This window comes from Aquarana catesbeiana, linkage group LG04, assembly GCF_042186555.1.
Source record: "Aquarana catesbeiana isolate 2022-GZ linkage group LG04, ASM4218655v1, whole genome shotgun sequence".
Classification (NCBI taxonomy): Eukaryota; Metazoa; Chordata; class Amphibia; order Anura; family Ranidae; genus Aquarana; species Aquarana catesbeiana.
In genome coordinates, this window is record NC_133327.1 from 412,907,709 (window position 1) to 412,927,543 (window position 19,835).

Genomic DNA, 19,835 nt, shown 5'->3' on the forward strand with positions numbered 1-19,835 from the left:
TAAAAGCTGTGGCCTTGCCCTTTCCAACATTAATGGTTGTAAGTGGTTTTATTGGATGGGAAGAAGGGGTAAGGTTTTAAAAGTTGGCTATAAAATGTTATGGTACGGGACCTGGGCTCATTGCACCTCAGCAGTCATGACATAAACCACACAGTAGTAACAAACCTTTCTTGGCTACTAGGGCCTACAGTAGTAATATGTGGCACTTGGACGAATCATGTCTCAGGGTTTGATGAGGAAGCCGCAGCTGTTCACGGCGAACTAATACAGCTTTATCATCAGACCCTGAAACAAAAATGGTATATCGTGGCTGGGGTTGGACAAATTTAGATTGGGGGAGGGGGGGCGCCCAATTTCAGTCTTGCCTAGGGCAGCACAAAACCAAAATATACCACTGTACTAGACCACATAGCAGACTCTCTCTCTGTGGAGAGAGAAGAACAAGGAGTGCTGGAGAGAGGTGTGATAATAAGCTCTGAAAACCAAACATCTATTTTATAGAAAGCACAGAAAGTAAAAAAAAAAAAAAATATATATATATATATATATATATATATATATATATATATATATATATATATATATTAGGTCCTATGACCATGCAATCATTCCCCCACATGCATGTTCTTGTACAGCTGTTTGCAAAAAATTATTACTCATAAAAAGTGGATCTTTCAATGCCCAACCAGTATCTAATGTCTATTGTGTATGGCCACCTTTACATTAGGATACATATAAAGCCAGAGTAATCCCAACATTTTTTAAGACTATCCATACATATTATAAATCTTAAACAAATAGCACATTTGACCAAAGTGAAGAAAGGATATCTTATCAGTACTGAAAGCACTTCATTAACTGGGTTATTTCTGCCAACCTAGCAAGTTTATGTAAATAGAGAGGGGAGAAGGAGAGCATTGCGGGTAGGGTATCCTGGCATCACTTATTTGAAGGGGGAGCAGTTGCAATCAGGAAAGATTTTCTAACAAGCCCAAGGCATCTGGAAGGAGGACTGATACACATTAGATTGTTGTCCGATTTGGCTGGATCAAGTAGCTGACATTTTACAGCTTTGGGTAACTTTACATGGAAGAATACAACTGAATTATCCCTGGAACTGTGTTCCTAAGCTAAAACAGAGGAACATTGTTCAAGGTAACCTGAATATTTTTTGGAAAATAATAGCTCCATATGTAAGCAATAATGAATCATTTACAAGCACTGGACATATCGGAACAATAACTTGCATAAGCAGACATTTTCTTTTACACAAACTTGCAGAGCTGAATGGTAGCAGATTACTGTAGTTATGGCATAAACTTGCATCTAAACATGTGACAAAAAATAATGTTTGCAAGTAAATTTGATATGATTAAAAAAATAACAATCTAAAATAATATGAAGCCATCAACCTTTAGATAACATATAGTATTGACTTTGTAATTAGACTGATATTCATCTGCACATTTGTAAGGTCAGGCACTGATGTAGGACGAGAAGGCTTGGCTTGCAGTCTCCACTCTAATTCATCCCAGAGGTGTTCTATTGGGTTGAGGTCAGGGCCATGTGCAGGCCAGTTAAGTTCTTCCATCTCAAACTCACTCATCCATGTCTTTATGGACCTTGCTTTGTGCAATCTTAAGGCGTCAGCATGCCAAGACATTTTGGACAATTTCATTCTCCCATTTGTGGGTACAGTTTGGGGATAGCCCCTTCCTGTTAAAACATGACTGTGCACCAGTGCACAAAGCAAGGTCCATAAAGATATGGATGAGTGAGTTTGAGGTGGAGAAACTAGACTGGCCTGACTTGACCTCCACCTGATAGAACACCTTTGGGATGAATTAGAGCGGAGACTGAGAGCCAGGCCTTCTTGTCCACATCAGTGCCTGACCTCACAAATGCGCTTCTGTGCAGCAAGTGCAGCACAAATACTTTTGGTAATATAGTGTATCAGCTCAACACTTTAGAAACCTCTTGCATATACAGTATAACCAATGTGTGCTCAGGATACTGTTTAGCATTCACCCTCACTGGCAACATTGTCTTTGAAAGCATAGTTATCAATGTGCTCCCTGTAATTATGACATGTGTCAGCTACAAGGAAATGTCAAATGTATGCTCCATATCTAAGTAATAAATTACCAAGAATAAAGAATAATTTAAAAAAATGCATTACCAAGTATAAAGAATAATATTATAGTAATACAGTATAAATATAGTTATAATTTTGGTATCACAATAATGATATGAAATGTACTCTATGTGCATTTTTCTATTTTGGCCACGCATGGCTTTTCTTTAGCTTCTATCCAAACTCATTTAAAAAAAAAAATTAGCTTATTTACATTTTTTGGTTGAAATTTAAGGTTTTTAAAGAGAGTTTTTCATCTTAGTCAGGGAAAAGTGACATATTCCCCATCCGCTAAACACATACATACACACCCACTCACTATTCCTATGCTCCCCCAATGTTACCTGCATTTGCAAAGGAGCATGCAATTTTCTCCTTTTATCATTTTCTGCCTAAGTTGCAGTTCTCAGGCCTATTGGATCAATTGCCTGCCCCAAACATGCTCATGCAAGTAAAGCTGCCTCTTGGCTAGTAAAATTTGCTTTGTTGCCTCTGTTATTAATAGCAAAGAGGTCATAAGGTCATAAGCTTTTTCCTAGTAAAAGTAGCAACCTTACATGTGAGGGAAGGGAGCAGGTCACGAACCCCATGTAAACACTGATATGGAGCTTATACAGAGTTTAGACTTCATGCTTCTTCAGGTAAATGAAGCAATGGAAAATGACTTTCAGGAGAATCGGTCACTTTTGTACCTTCCAACTGTCCTAGGCTCTGTGGAACTATGCCAGGATTTTAACACAATACAAGTGTCCTGAATGTCTGTCCTGTGTCCAAGAGTCAGTCACCATAACTCTTGTTATGCTCTACAGAGTTTGTATAGTCCCGACAGCAGAAGGAGAAGAGAGAACAACAGCATTGGAAATAGACTCCAGGAAAAGGTAAGTTTTTTCCACAGACAACAATGTTTACCCCCACCCCTTTGGGCACTACTGTTATCCCCACCCCTGCTGAACACTTTTGTCTTCCCCCATCACCACTGTGAACTATTGATCCTCCCCACCTTCCTGTGAACACTATTGTTCTCTTCCACCCCCCCGCTGGGAACTAATGTTCTCCTCCACATTACACTGGACAATATTCTTACCCTTCCACCCCCAAATGGGCATTATTGCTCTCCCCCACCCACTACTAGTCATCACCGAGCTTCTCCTCTCCCGCTGAACACAAATGTTCTCATATTTTGTTCCCAGGCATTTTTCCTCCCACTTACCTTGGACCAAAGGCATTTTCTGACTCTCACTAATGCAAGGGTATTCTTTCTTTCCATGGACCACTGATTTCAGGGAAATGCCCCCACAGCTGATGCTGGAGAATATTTTTCCTCCCACTGATTAGGAAGTAAGGGGCTCTTTACTTCTGCACTCATACACTATGTTGTACATTGCATTGTTTTGATTGCCACACTCTGTGCTGTGTTTACATAGAATTGATGCATGCACTCTATACTCTACATAGTAATTACCAAGATGTTTTCTTTTCTCAATAGTTGCTCCACGCTGAGTAATTTGTAACTTTTTTAATGAAGTTCTTCTTCAAGGTAGGCTCAGACAAAATAATAGTTCTCTGTGTATGTTCATTTTCTTTTTTTAATGATCTGTTAAATTAAAGAGGAACTGCAGTCTGCTCACATATTTTGTAATAAAAACATCTTTGCCATTCTGAAGCTTCCCTCCAACCACTTTGCATATTATTTTATATATACTGTGATTCTGTACTTGCCAAATATGCAGCAGAAATCTCCCTCCACTAAGTGTGGCTGCAACCATTTTAACTGTGGGCAGCTGATGCTGCTGCCTGTTCACTTCCTGGATTTACACAGACACACAGAGGCATGCCTCCAGCTCTGCAGACCTGCAGCTTTCATTGGCCCTCTTATGACTCATCCCCCCTCCCTTCCTGACAAACTCTCACAAGAGTAAGAGATAGAGCTGGGCATGATGTCATATGCCTAGGCTAATGACCAGACAAGGAACAGGAAGTGGGCTGTATAAGGTATTTACTGGCAGAAAAAAAATGTTCTACAATCAAAAGTTAAACAACAAGTGCAGAAAATTTAATAGATTGAAAGTTGAAAAAATGACTGAAGGTCCGCTTTAATTTAAGTGAGTCTCTCACACATAATTTAGTAATTATGGAGTAAGTTGTGGGTACAAGGACTGTGTACATTGCATACAGTATGTAGGCCTGACTTTATTTAATGTTGCTCCTTTAAAGAAGAATTCCAGCTAAATCTTAACTAGCCTTAAAAATTATCCCCACCCCCCCTAAACATCTATACTAACTAACCTGTGTAAAAAAGATGTATATACTTACCTATTTTCAGCCTGCTCCACTCCAGTTATGTAATTCCCCCATATCAGCCAATGGTGGCTGCAGGGGAATGGAGAGAGCGCCAACAATGGCTGTGAAAGCCGGATGACATCACCCATAGGCTCCCATGGTGCAGCCATTGTCAGCAATACTTTCTCTCCCCTGCACCGGCTGCTGGCTGACACAAGGGAGCCAGATCACGTAACTGGACCAGAGTGGGCTGAAAATAGGTATATACACCTTTTTTACACAGGTTCGTAAGTGTTGGTGTTAGAATAGGGGAGGGAGCATTTTAAAGACTAGTTAGGCTTTAGGTGGAATTCTACTTTAATCCTTGCCCAATATTCCCTGAAACTGAACATTATTTGCCCAAAAATTGGTTGGTCTAATGAAACTACTTTGCACATGTAGACATTTGTCTGGAATACTTGCACATTCAAGTAAGAGCTGTTTCATAACAATTAATCAAGCAAACTTTTCAGTTAGGATATTTTAAAAATGTGACATGACATCAGGCTGTAGTTATAACCTCTGCCAGGTTTTAGTTGCTGTTTTCTGTGTTCCTGCTGGGGAGATTCATCCTCTTTATTTCTCCTAATGAGCATTGTCAATGGTATAGAAAGTAATGGAAGATCTAAAATATTAGACTTGCTATAGAAACAGGAAAGGGAAATCTTAAAGTGGATAAACCTGTTCTTGTGATAATTATCCGGGAGGAGATATTTCCTCATTTTGGAGAGATTTCCTGTTACTTCCTACAGTGTCTCTGTGACATGAAGTATAGAGTCAAATTTCCGCTACAAAACAAAGTCAAATTAAAAAAATAAATAACATTGGGGTTGATATACTAAGAGTTGAGAATGCAAAATCCGATGCAGTTTTGCATTGTAGCCAATCAGCTTTTAACTTCAGCTTGTTCAATGTTTGACAAAAACATGGAAGCTGATTGATTTCTATGAGGAGCTGCACCAGATTTTGCACTCTCAACATTCAATAAATCAACCCCAGTGAGTCTTATCTATTCCCTTCTCTACCCCAAAATGAAATTTTACACTAAGCAATTTCAGAATTAAAAGCAATATAAATATAAAACACGTTTTTCTGTGACTATACAAGCAAGCAATCTAAACCTATAAAACAATTCCATTGTATTTTAAACATTACTGTAAAACTTTTGCAATACAACTTTTGTTGCCTTATCACATTTAAACTACTGATATATCCTAAAAATGATCAATTAGTTTATCAATATTTGCTACTGATGATTATATGCATAATTAATATTCATTGCAATCATTTTTCTGTGATTTATATTCACAGGAACTCTAAACTAACGTAGACAAATGTATCCATTTACACATTACTATTCATTATTAATGTTTATTGACATTTCCATTTGACATTAGAATTGATTAATTTATATGAATCTTGTTATATTTATTTGCACCATTTTGTATTTATATACTGATCTATTTGCTCATTAGTTATAAAATACCCTTTATCAAAGATTAATTGAAAAAGTAAATCTTACACCACTTAATTTTATTGGGATGCTACATTCTCATTTCCTGAAAGTGAAATTCATCAGTTAGAAAAATATTCAGGCATAAGTGAAACGGGATAGAATTTTTACATATGTATAACAGTTCTAAATGTTATGACAAAACTCTAGCATTTGGAGACCTATTATATCAGTTAAATAAAGACTTTAGCAACACAAAAGATAAATCTAAAATGAAATGTGCAAGCTTAATGCATACCTGGAAATAAGACTTTCCTCTGTAAACCCCTCCAATAACTATATCGGAAGATGCCATGGCTCCATTTGGTGAAAATCCAAATCCAACATAGCCCAACGTTTCCACTTGAAGCAGAAAGGTAATGATGCCGTCCTTGTGGGTCCAACTTATTTTATATTTACCCTGGGCATCCAGAACAGCACTATGGCTATGTGTCAGTAGATCCATGTTCACTGATGTAACAAATAGCAGTAAAATTGTGTATATATGCATCTTCATGATTCTTTCCTCTCTGTTAGGTAGGATAAGAGGTTTGTAATATTTTACCATTCAGCTCCTTCCCATTCACTATACTACTTAATGCTCTCTGCCTTAGCTTAGTAATGTGTTCTCTGAAGATTACAGGAAGAGAGTGCTGTGAGCTTGCACTGTTTGTCCCTATCAGAAAGAAATAAACATAGTTAAAGCTCTAGCCAGTCAATTATGTTCCTTACTAGCCTGAGGCAATGCTGTCTTGATGTATAGTGCTATTGGCATGCTGTTACAAGTGGGTACTCGTCTTTGTGTGAGAGAGAAGTTCCCTTTTGTATTACTGCTCTGTGCCAAAAAATAAAGAAACCTTAAGAGCTGCAGAAGCATAAGCTTTTTTCTATATCTATAAGACATTTTACCCCCTCTCGTGGTGAGATGAAAACCTGCATATGAATTTCAGAAATCACACACATTGAAGCTTTGACTCAGGACAAAAAAATAAAAAATAATATAACAAAGTAAAATAACATACTGCAATGCAACCAAAAATGTGTTATGAATGCAATAAAAAGTATTTATATCTAAAACCTCAAAAAACTGAAACTGTAAAGGCTAAGTTTATCTTTTCCAGAGAATAGCCTATGTAGTCAAAGGGCATCAGAAGATATTAAATATCTGTGCAGCTCTGTAAAATTATCATTCAATTTATTGTTTTACCTGTAGGCCATTTGAGTTCCCTCAGAAGCCTGACTAAAAAAACTACTAGTTAGCAAACCCCACATCCTGACTTGTTTGCTAGGATGTGAAAACCATTGAATGCTCATCCCCAGCATTGCAGGAGTAAAATCCAATGGTTTTGTTTCCTAACAACATGCCAGGATGCAGAGTTTACTAACTAGGAGTTTTTTAGTCAGGCTTCTGATGGGGACCCAAATGGCCTACAGGTAAAACACTAAAATCACTTGCCAAAACTGCACAGATTTTTAATATCTACTGTGGCCCCTTGACTGCATAGGCTGGAAAAGGTGAACTTAGCTTTAAAAAAAATATATTATTTCATATAAACTGCAAAGGTTTCATATAAACTGCAAATGTAAACATCCTATGTAATAGGAATAGGGCTTGACAGGTCCTCTACAGTGAGATTTGGGGTCAATAAGTCCTCAGATCTTACCTCTAGTCTGGAAAGCCTGAAATAAAAAAAAAAAGATCTCTGCTTCCCATCCGAGGTGGCGGCATTTTTTCAAATGCAGAGGCAGGGCGTGACGTCATAACATTGCGCCCAGAATCCAAACATTTATAGAGACTCTGGGGACCATTTGGCCCACCAGAAATCTCTATGGTCAGCATCCAGGGCCGGTCGGTTCCTTCTCTGGTTCGCAGATGGCAGGGGTGAGCCGGGAGAAGCACCGGAGGGTGGCGGGAGGGGGGACGTCCCCTCCTGCTGCCTGTAAGAAGGATCAAGCAGCTGAACAGCTGCTAAGATTATTCTTATGGTGAAGGGAATTGCCGGCTCTAAAAGACTATATCTGAATGATGCCTGTAGCTTCAGGCATCATTCAGATATCACGTTCAAGGTCTGCGGCGTGATATAATGTTACACGGGCGGCAAGCCGTTTAAAGGCTTTTAAAAATGTATGTAGTTTGTCGCCGCTGCATGGGTGTGCGTAATTTTAAAGCATGACGTGTTTGGTATCTATGTACTCGGCATAAGATCATCTTTTTTTTTTTTACCAAACATTTGGGCAATATAATGTGCATTAAAAATTCAAAAAAGTGTTTTTTCCCCAATAAATTGCATTTGGAAAATCACTGCGCAAATACTGTAAAAAAAAAAAAAAAAATTGAAACACCCACCATTTTAATCTGTAGGGTCTCTGTTTTACAAAATATATATATATAATGTTTGGGGGGGGCAAAGTACTTTTCTAACAAAATAAAATATATCTTTTTTTTAATTGTTGATTGTCATCAACAATTTACGCCCTTAGAAAGCCTAAAGGTGGTGATTGGTTTTCGGGGTCCTGTACGCGGCTAAACTGCCAAAAAGTCTCACACGTGTGGTATTCCCATACTCTAGAGAAGCAGCAGAATGTATTTTGGGGTGTAATTTCACATATACCCATGCCATATTTGAGCAAATTATAATTTAAGTGATTTAATTTTTTGTGTAAAAAAATAAAAAATAAAAAGTTTTTGTCATTTTCCCAAAACTTGTGGCAAAATATAAAATATTTCATGGACTCAATGTCCTCTCAGCAAATGGTTTGGGGTGTCTATTTTCCAAAATGGGGTAATTTGGGGGGAGTTTGTGCTATCTTGGCATTTCATGGCCTTCGAAACTGTGATAGGTAGTGAGGAGTGAAATCAACAATTTACGTTACCTAGAAAGCGGTGATTGTTTTTCGGGGGCCTGTACGCGATTAGGCTCCCAAAAAGTCCCACACATGTGGTATCCCTGTACTCAGGAGAAGCAGCTGAATGTATTTTGGGGTGTAATTCCACATATAACCATGGCATGTATGAGAAATATATAATTTCAATGACAATTTTTTTTGTCATTTTTCAATCACTTGTGACAAAAAAATAAAATATTCAATGGGCTCAACATGCCTCTCAGCAATTTCCTTGGGGTGTCTACTTTCCAAAAAAAAGGAGGGATTTTGTACTGCCCTGCCATTTTAGCACCTCAAGTCATAAACTAAAAGCTCCGTAAATTCCAGTAAATGTACCATAGTTTGTAGATGCTATAACTTTTGCGCAAACCATTAAATATACGCTTATTAAAAATGTTTTTACCCAAGACATGTGGCTGAATACATTTTGGCCTAAATGTATGACAAAAATTTAGTTTATTGGAATTTTTTTATAACAAAAAGTAGAAAATATCATTTTCTTTTCCAAACTTTCAGTCTTTTTTTCATTTATATCACAAAAAAAAAAAAAAAAATCCCACAGGTGATCAAATACCAGCAAAAGAAAGCTATATTTGTGAGAAAAAAAGTATACAAATTTAGTTTGGGTACAGCATTGCATGACTGCGCAATTACCAGTTAAATCAGCACAATGCCAAATTGAAAAAAGTACTCTGGTCATTAAGGGGGTAAAACCTTCTGGGCTGAAGTGGTTAATGCATAGAATGCATTAAGATAAAAAACCTTCTGCCTTTACAACTCCTTTAACCACTTACCGCCTGCCCACCATTAAATGACAGAGGAACAGTGCGGCTCTCGTTCTGGGTGGATGTCATATGACGGTGCACCCGAACGACTGCTCTTGCGCACTCGCGGGGGCGTGCAGCCTGGCGATCGCGGCTGTGCCATGTTGCTAGGACACAGAACAAAATATTACAGCGCACACATGCAAAAAATGGCATTTAACTCTTGCAAGGCTATTTAAAACACCCGAAGGTTTTAAAAAAATATGGGGGTTTGGTCACACCATATGGCTATATGGTGCTTAAGCCCACTTACTGCGACAAAGTACCCCATTATCAGTGGGTCTTACACTATCCATATAATGGAAGATCCTGCTTCTCTGAACCATGGGAGAAATACACTCCTCTATATGGGAGAACTAAAGGACTCCTCCTATAACACAGGTGGACACTAATAAGAGGCAATGATGAGGGAGTGGGGTGCTCCTGCACAAAGGGATTTGGTCAGAATCCATACAATAGACAAACAAAGATTTGGGGGGGCACACCCTAAAAGATGCATTAAAGATGGTGCATAAAACCATTAAGCAGAACAAAATATTACAGCGCACACATGCAAAAAATGACATTTAACTCCTGCAAGGCTATTTAAAACACCTGAACGTTTTTAAAAAATATGGGGATTTGGTCAAACCATATGGCTATATAGTGCTTAAGCCCACTTACTGCGACAAAGTACATGGCGCGACTCCGATCTCTGTAAAGAGCCGCTGGGCTCTTTAACCATGTGATCGGCTGTGTCCACACTGATAAACTGTGTGGCGAGGAGAGCCGATCAACGGCAACACCTTGCAGGGGACAGTAAGAAATGTAATCAGTGCCCTGATTACATTAGAGCGCCAGAAGTGTCAATAATCAATGCTCACTAGTGCCAGCAATCAGTGCCCACCAGTGTCAACAATCAGTGCCCACCAGAGCCAGAAATCAGTGCCCATTAGTGATGCCAGTCAGTGCTGGCTTTCAGTGCTCATCAGTGCTGCCTATTAGTGCTGCCCATCAATGCCCATCAGTAAAGTCCATCAATGCCCATCTGTAAAGCCCATCAGTGCCACCCATCAATGCCCATCAGTGCCGCCCATCAGTGCCGCCTATCAGTGCCCACCAGTGCTGGCTATCAGTGCCCACCAGTGCCACCTATCAGTGCCGCCTATCAGTGCTCATCAGTGCCACATATCAGTGCCACCTATCAGTGCCCAGAAGTGGAGAATATTAGTACCTCCTCATCAGTGCCACCTAATCAGTGCCCATAAGTGCTGCCTCATTAGTTCCCATAAGTGCAGCCTATCAGTGCCCATCAGTGCCACCTTATCAGCGCACATCAGTGAAGGAGAAATTACTTATTTACAAAATTTACTAACAGAAACTAAGAAAAACTTTTTTTTTCCCAAAATTTTCTGTCATTTTTTGAAAAAAATAAAGATCCCAGCAGTGATTAAATACCACTAAGAGAAAGCTCTATATATGTGAAGAAAATTATAAAAATTTCACATTGTTGCAGTGTAGCATGATCGCGCAATTGTCATTCAAATGGTGCAATAGCGCTCAAAACTGAAAAATGGCCTGGAGACACTCTGCAATATGCTGCCCAGGAAGCTGCCACTGCCCTTGTTGAATGAGCCCTGATACCTCCGGGTACCGGCAGATTCTGAATGTCTTAAGCTTTCTTGATTGTCTTGACCAACCAAGATGCGATGGTGCGGGATGATGCCATCTGGCCTCTTCTCCCCCCATGAGGAATCACTAATAGACTTTGGGTCTTCCTAAAAGAGACTGTAGCTGATAGATAATTTCTAATAGTAGTCTTAACATCGAAAGTGTGTGGTTGACCTTGATTATCTATAAATGATGGAAGATTGATTTCTTGATTGTAATGGAAGGATAATGACACCTTTTAGTGAATTTTTCTGAGGGTTTCAGTACCACCCTGTCTGGGTAAAAGACCATGTATGGCTCTGAAATCATTAACGCCTGTACTTCCAAAACTCTTTTAGCAGAAGTGATAGCTATAAGAAATGTTAGTTTTAAAGTTAAGTTCCATAGTGTGATTGAATCAGCTGGATGGAAAGGAGGCTCCGATAGGGTTTTCAGGACTATCGATAAAACCCATGCTGGGAAAGTCCGTCTTTTTGGAGGCCTGATCTTGACACATGCTCTTATAAATTGTATAAGAGGGTGTTTGGCCCAATTGACATCCGTCTTAGCTGATAGAGCTGAAACCTGTACATTGAGTGTACTTGAATTGAGCCCTCTGGATAAACCTGCTTGAAGGAATTCCAAAACTTGCGGCACTTCCATCAGATGGAGTTTCCCTGGGGCTGGATGGAGGAACTAACCTTGGTGAAGAAGATCTTGTGATAATGGAAGAGGTAGTAGGTCCCCCAGACTGAGCTGTAGCAGAGTCGTAAACCAAGGCCTCCTGGGCCAAAAAGGAATGATCACTATCACTGATGCTGAAGATCTCCTGAGCTTCAATAGGAACCTTGCAATCAAAGGCGTTGGAAATATGTACCCCAATTGGAAGTTCTACTGTTGGAGAAGGCAGTCCACTCCCTCCGCAGATGGGTATGCCGCTCTCGAAAGGAACCTCTGACACTTTGTGTTTGAGGGTGTTGCTGCCAGATCAATTTCCGGAATTCCCCAAGTTTGGGTCAGGAGATTGAAAACTTGTAGGTTCAGGGACCATTTGTTGTTTGATAAGAACTCCCTGCTCAAACAGTCAGCTAGCAGGTTCTGAGCTGCTGGGACATATACTGCTCGCATATCTAATAGAAATATCTGAGCCCATTCTAAGATGGGAAGGACTTCCTCCAACAATGTACTGCTTCTGGTACCTCCTTGTCTCTGTATATACGTTACTGCAACCTTGTTGTCCATCCGGACTAGAACACTCTTCCCCTTCAAGAATGGGCCAAAGGCTAGGAGAGCCTGGAAGGCTGCTCTGAGCTCTAGCACATTCGATACCAGATCCCTTGCTTGGAATTGCCATTGTCCTTAAGCCGCCTGGTTCCAATAATGGGCTCCCCAACCTGACTGGCTGGCATCCGAGGTGATCAACTCGAGTTCTAGGTGGACTATTGGTCTGTGTCTCCTTAGATTGTCTGTATGCATCCACCAAATTGACTGCTTCATGGTTCGATAAATGGTGATCAACTGGAGCATTGATGTTCCCCTCCACTGGGTAAGGAATGAGTATTGCAATGTCCTCATATGCCATTGTGCCCATTGGATCATCAGTAGAGTGGCTGACATTGACCCTAGAATGCTCAGACAGATTCTTGCTGGAAAATTTCTTGCTGCCATTAGCCTCCTTATCTTCTGTAATAAGGGCCCTATCTTTTCCTGAGGTATGCTGACTCTGTTTAATAACGTGTCGAGTTCCGCCCCTAAGAAAGTCATATTTTGAGTGGGCTGAAGACTTCTCTTCTTCCAATTGATCAACCACCCGAAACTTTGAAGCTTGTTGATCAGTATATCTCGATGAAGAATCAGTGTTTCCTGACTGTCTGCTAAGAGCAGGATATGTCTAAATAATGATGGAGCCACAGGCCTTTCTCTCTAAAGAACGCGATCACAGGAAGAAGAGTCTTGGTAAATGTCCTGGTAGCGGAGGAGATACCGAACGGGAGACACTGAAAACGGAAATGATGATGGTTGACCGAGAATCGCAGATACTTTTGAAATGCGGGGTGTATGGGCACATGAAGATAAGCATCCAATAACTCTACGGAAAGCATCCAATCTCCTAAGTTTACAGCTAACAAAATTGATTGGAGGCTCTCCATTTTGAAAGCTTCTACTTGAATGCTTTTGTTAAGTCCCTTAGGTCCATAACAGGCCGTAAGTCGCCTGTCTTTTTCCTTACCAGGAATAGAGGGGAGTAATACCCCCTTCCTCTTTGGGAAATTGGAACTTCCAATATTGCCCCCTTCATTACTAGCTCCGCCACATACTTGAGCAGTAATCTCCTCTTGATTGGAGATGGCAGTCTGGTTGACTGAAAATGTTTTTTTTGGTGTTTCTTCTATAAACTTCCATCTGTGACCATACTTTACTTCTACTTGAATGCTTTTGTTAAGTCCCTTAGGTCCATAACAGGCCGTAAGTCGCCTGTCTTTTTCCTTACCAGGAATAGAGGGGAGTAATACCCCCTTCCTCTTTGGGAAATTGGAACTTCCAATATTGCCCCCTTCATTACTAGCTCCGCCACATACTTGAGCAGTAATCTCCTCTTGATTGGAGATGGCAGTCTGGTTGACTGAAAATGTTTTTCTTGGTGTTTCTTCTATAAACTTCCATCTGTGACCATACTTTACTGTGGACAGTGTCCAAGCGTCCTTTATGTGTTCCGTCCATACCTGCTCGAATTTTGGGTGCACCCTCAAAAAGACTTCTGGTTTTCCCCTGACGAGGTGGTCTTATGCCCCGTACACACGGTCGGACTTTGTTCGGACATTCCGACAACAAAATCCTAGGATTTTTTCCTACGGATGTTGGCTCAAACTTGTCTTGCATACACACGGTCACACAAAGTTGTCGGAAAATCCGATCGTTCTAAACCCGGTGACGTAAAACACGTACGTCGGGACTATAAACGGGGCAGTGGCCAATAGCTTTCATCTCTTTATTTATTCTGAGCATGCGTGGCACTTTGTCTGTCGGATTTGTGTACACACGATCGGAATTTCCGACAACAGATTTTGTTGTCGGAAAATTTTATATCCTGCTCTCAAACTTTGTGTGTTGGAAAATCCGATGGAAAATGTGTGATGGAGCCTACACAAGGTCGGAATTTCTGACAACAATGTCCTATCACACATTTTCCGTTGGAAAATCCGACCGTGTGTACGGGGCTTTAGACTTCTGAAGTCTCAAAAAGGATGATTGTGGATTCTTCCAATTCCTTTTGAATTCTCTACCTTGTCTGCGTGTCTTTGCCTCCCTGTATTTCTCCAGGAGATTGCGTTTGAAGGTAGGACCCTTCTGTGGTTTGGGACGCCGGTCAGAAAGAATCAGGCCCAACTTTCCACCTGTTACTTTGGAGATTGCCGAATCCAACTTTGATCCAAAGAGGTTAACTCCATTATGAGGGATTTTGCACCAGTTAGACTTTGATGCAGCATCCGCCACCCATGGCTTGAGCCATAGAGCTCTTCTGGCCGTTACTGATGCCAATATAGCCCTGGCAGAGGAACGAATTACATTCACTGCAGCTTTTGCCACAAAATCACCTGCCAGTTTCAATTCTTGAAGAGAACTGATTATCTTCTCCTCGTCAGCCCCCTCAGGAACAGATTTCTCTATATTGGCAGACCAACCAGAAATCGCTTTTCCTACTGCAGCTGATGCCATCGCAGGTTTACATGCACCACCTGCTGTGCAATATGCTTTTTTCATGTCTTGATCGATTTTTCGATCCAACATGTCCCGGAAAGTTACTGCATCCTCTATGGGTAAAGTAATGTGTCTTGCAAGTCACATCAAGGAAGCATCGACCACCGGTAGTTGGGAAAATGAATTCACCTTTTGTTCTTTCAAAGGATACAGTTTAGTAAATCTATTATTCAGATTAGCTCTCTTGTCCATTCTCTCCCACTCATCCTTTATGAGATCTTCCAGTTCCTTGATAAAGGGAAAGGACTCTGGTTCCCTCTATAGATTAGGGAAGTACTTCCAAACTTTGCGAGGGGTCTCTTTCGCCTCCTCCCATCCTATGGCTTCCTTCACTGACTTTATGAAGGGCTCCACTAGAGTAAAGTCAAATCCAGTAGCGGTCTCCGCCTCAACATTGTCGGAATCTGAATCCGAATCTATGGGCGGATTCTGAGCTACGGAAGATGTGCTCGGGTCGGCCTGGTCTTGTTCAGCAAGTGATTTCTCCAGGATAGTCTCCCATACAGACTCTCTGATTAAGTCAGTCACCTCTCTTACAACAGATTCCTTTTCTCTGGTTGCTTCATTGAAGCATGCCTGGCAGGCCAATTTGTCTGGCAAAGCTCCGCACACCCAGCAAGCGTTTGCTGCAGGGTGGGTGTGATAGCTCCTTTTGTGACGGGGAGAAGGAGACCTTCTATATGAGCCATTTTGGTGTGAGCGACTATAATCAGAGTGGCTGCGACCAGAGTGACGATGGCGAGATGAAGATCTTGAGCAACTTCTTCTAGATCTCCCATGACTCGAAGTATGACTGGAGCATCTGTGATGCTTGGAATTGGTAGATTTAGCCCTGGAAGGGCTACTAGAAATTGCATGATTAGCGAATATGCACGCTTTTTTCTCTCCTTCATACCTACCATGAATGCTGACACCTCTTACCTCATATGATGAGGATGGTCTACTTGGGCAGTGGCTTCCATGAAAACAGTGCAACGGAAGACAGTATCTAGAAACCATACAGTATAGGATTGCATGAGTAGTCACAGACATAAAAAGATCACTTATTAGCACAAGCAAAAGAGATGTGGACTTACCTGAGAGCATCAAAAATGCCAAGGAAAATCCTTTTGTAATATGTAACCATCAGCATAAACTTACAGATTACAAGGCTTTTTAAATTCCCCTCCACCATCGCGCCAGAAATGACATCACTGCACATGTGCAGTAGTGCTATGTAGTCCCGGTCGCCATCTTGGAGAAGGGCAAAAGTTCCAGTAGTATGACCTCACTTCCCCCGGCGCCTGTGCAGAGAGCTGATGAGGACACTGCAGCCATCTTGGAGATTCCCCTTGCCTGTGGAACGATAGAGCCCAGCAGAACTTTAAAACACACAAAAATGAAAGGAAACAACTTACTTACAGGAGTGGAGACAGGTAGGAAGCCACTGCGATTTTTTAAGCTTCTTTAAAGCTTGTATGTGCCAAAAAATCCTTGCCCCTGAGACCACCAGAGTGGGTCTCTCTCCATAAAGACACCTTTAGAGGCTGAACAGGAGAGACTTCCAGTCAGGAGAGGCTAACCTGGTGGGGCGAATATGGTAAGGGTGCAAAGTCTTGTCTTCCCAATCTTGTCAGATGAGGAAAAAAAAAGAGAATGAAGTGGGGTGCCTCTCCTTCAAATTTATAGCTAACCAATCCTGTCAGGTTGTGGGGGCAGAGTCACAACCCAGTGTGTGCTGCCATGGGGATGCGTCAGGAAAAACTGTGTCCTCTTTCCTTGTCCCTTAAAAGCTGCTTTGAAGTACTAGAGAATGATCTGATAAAATGGCCAAAAGAGATGTTTAGAAAATCGTTCGAAAAAACTTTAAAACCCTCAATGGTTTGTCTTTCTCAATGTTAGTGCAATCATTTTGATTCTCGAATTCCAAAGTTTTATGGCAAAAAAAGAACCACCATGTCCGAATTGTGTTGCGTAAATGAACAATTTTCTAAACACCAACAGTGGAATTGATTGGAAACAGGATTCACAAATGTCAGAAAATCTTTATATCATTTAAATGCAATCTTTCGACAAAAAAATCTACCAATCGATTTATATGCCCCCAGCTCTTACGCGGCAATCAAGCGACTTTAACCTGCCACAATATTACCCTAACTTGCCACTATTCCGCCACTATACTACCCTAACCTGCCATTATACCGCCACTATACTACCCTAACCTGCCACTATACCACCCTGCACTACCCAAACCTGCCACTATACTACCCTAACCTGCAACTATACTACCCTAACCTGCCACTATACCACCACTACACTACCCTAACCTGCCATTATACCACCACTATACTACCCTAACCTGCCACTATACCATCCTATACTACCCAAACCTGCCACTATACCACCCTGTACTACCCAAATCTCCCACTATATTATCCAAACCTGCCACTATGCCACCCTATACTATCCTAACCTGCCACTATACCACCCTATACTACCCTACTCTACAACTATACCGCAAATATACTACCCTAACCTACTACTATACTACCCTAACCTGCCACTATACTGTCACTATACTACCTAAACCTGTCACTATACCACTACTGTACTACCCTAACCTACCACTATACTACCCAAACCTGCCACTATACAGCCACTATACTACCCTAACCTGCCACTATACAACCACTATACTGCTGTACCCTGCCACTATACCGCCACTTTACTACCCAACCTGCCGCTATACTGCCACTATACTACCCTAACCTGCCACTATATAGCCACTCTAATGCTCAAACCTGCCACTATACTACCACTCTACTACCCTAACTTGCCACTATACTGCCACTATGCTACCCTAACCTGCCACTATACCGCCACTATACTACCCTAACCTGCCATTATACTACCCTAACCTGACACTATACTGCCACTATACTACCCTAAACTGCCACTATACACCCTATACTACCCTAGCCTACAATTCTACCACCACTATAGTACCCAAACCTGCCACTATACCACCACTATACTTCCCTAACCTGCTCAATATACTGCCACTTTATTACTGTAACCTGCCACTATACCGCCACTATACTACCCTAACCTGCCATTATACTGCCACCATACTACCTTAACCTGCCACAATACCACCCTATACTACCCAAACCTGCCACTATACCACCACACTATACTACCTTAACCTGCCATAATACCGCCACTATACTATCCTAACTTGCCACTGTATCCTCCTATACTACCCAAGCCTGCCGCCATACCACCTTCATACTACCCTAACCTGCCATTATACCACCACTATACCATGGTTGCCAACATTGTAAAAAAATTTATAAGGACACTTTTTTGCCTGTAGGTGGAGTCTTATTATAATTAGGGGCTGGGGCACTCGTTTGCAGACGTGGCATAGCCTGAAGTGAAGCGAAGAGTGGTTTCAGTAGAATATTGTGGCTTAATGGAGGAGTGGCTCAAAGAGGGTGTGGTTAGAGTGCGAGAGAGAGACAGAGAGAGACAGAGAGAGACAGCAGGCCTGGATGCTACACAACAATAGAAATGTGTATTCCTGAAAGTTAACACTTCAATCATCACAACACCATGGTTGTTATAGTGTCAGGATGATTGAAGCACATTATTTCTATTATTACATTGTAATAATAGAAATAAAATCATTTAACTCACCATAATGCAGAATCTGTGGGAGCCCTGAGCGTGTCACGTCGCCTGCCACTAGATGCCATTAGGTGCCCCCAACAGAGTCCCTCCTTACATCAGGTGCCCCAGCAGAGTCCCTCCTTACATCAGGTGCCCCAGCAGAGTCCCTCCTTACATCAGGTGCCCCAGCAGAGTCCCTCCTTACATCAGGTGCCCCAGCAGAGTCCCTCCTTACATCAGGTGCCCCCAGCAGAGCCCCTCCTTACATCAGCATCCCCAGCAGTGAAACCCCTTCTTACATCAGTGTCCCTAGCAGTAGATTCCCTTCTCACATCTGGGGTTCCCATCAGTGGACCCCTCCTTACATCAGTGTCTCCATCAGTGGAGTCCTCCTTGCATCTGTGTCCCCAGCAGTGGAGCCCCTCCTTACATCAGTGTCCCCAGCAGTGGAGCCCCTCCTTACATCAGTGTCCCCAGCAGTGGAGCACCTCCTTACATCAGTGTCCCCAGCAGTGGAGCCCCTTCTTACATCAGTGTCCCCAGCAGTGGAACCCCTCCTTACATCAGTGTCCCCAGCAGTGGAACCCCTCCTTACATCAGTGTCCCCAGCAGCGGAGCCCCTCCTTACATCAGTGTCCCCAGCAGTGGAGTCCCTCCTCACATCTGGGGTCCCCATCAATGGAGCCTTCCTTACATCAATGTCCCCATCAGTGGAGTCTTCCTTACATCTGTGTACCTGGCAGCGTTGCCCTCCTCACATCAATGTCCCCAGCAGTGGAGCCGGCCTCCTTACATCTGTGTCCCTGGCAGCAGAGCCCTCCTGTCAGGGTCCTTACCTCGGCAGGCGGGGCGCCCGCGGTGGTGTGCGTCAGGGTGCGTCGGCGCGCGTTGGCGCGCGCGTTCCTGCGGACCTCGCCGTGCGGGCTCCTCGCGGCGCCGGTGTGTGTGTCCAGGATCGTTCCACTGTGCACGCCGGTGTGCGGGGGCTTGCGCGGGCGTTGGCGGGCGCGCGTGCCTGTGTGTGCCGGGGTGCGCGCGTGCACGTCGTTTGGCGCCAAAAGCCCTATTTAAGCCAGTGAGTTCTGGTGACCAGTGCTGCCTAATCAACAGCTAGTCGTTCCAGAGCCTGACCGTGTACCTT

The 19,835-nt window shown here is 42.2% G+C and overlaps 1 protein-coding gene across 1 annotated transcript in view; it reads right to left on the bottom strand.

Moving 5' to 3' along the window:
- Positions 1-6,816, bottom strand: part of MOXD1 (monooxygenase DBH like 1) — a 104,559-nt gene extending 97,743 nt beyond the window's left edge. The window contains exon 1 of the mRNA XM_073627293.1: positions 6,205-6,816. Within this exon, the coding sequence (XP_073483394.1) occupies positions 6,205-6,513 (309 nt within the window). The 5' untranslated portion in view covers positions 6,514-6,816. The remainder of the gene's footprint in view (positions 1-6,204) is intronic.
- Positions 6,817-19,835: the final 13,019 nt, after the last annotated feature.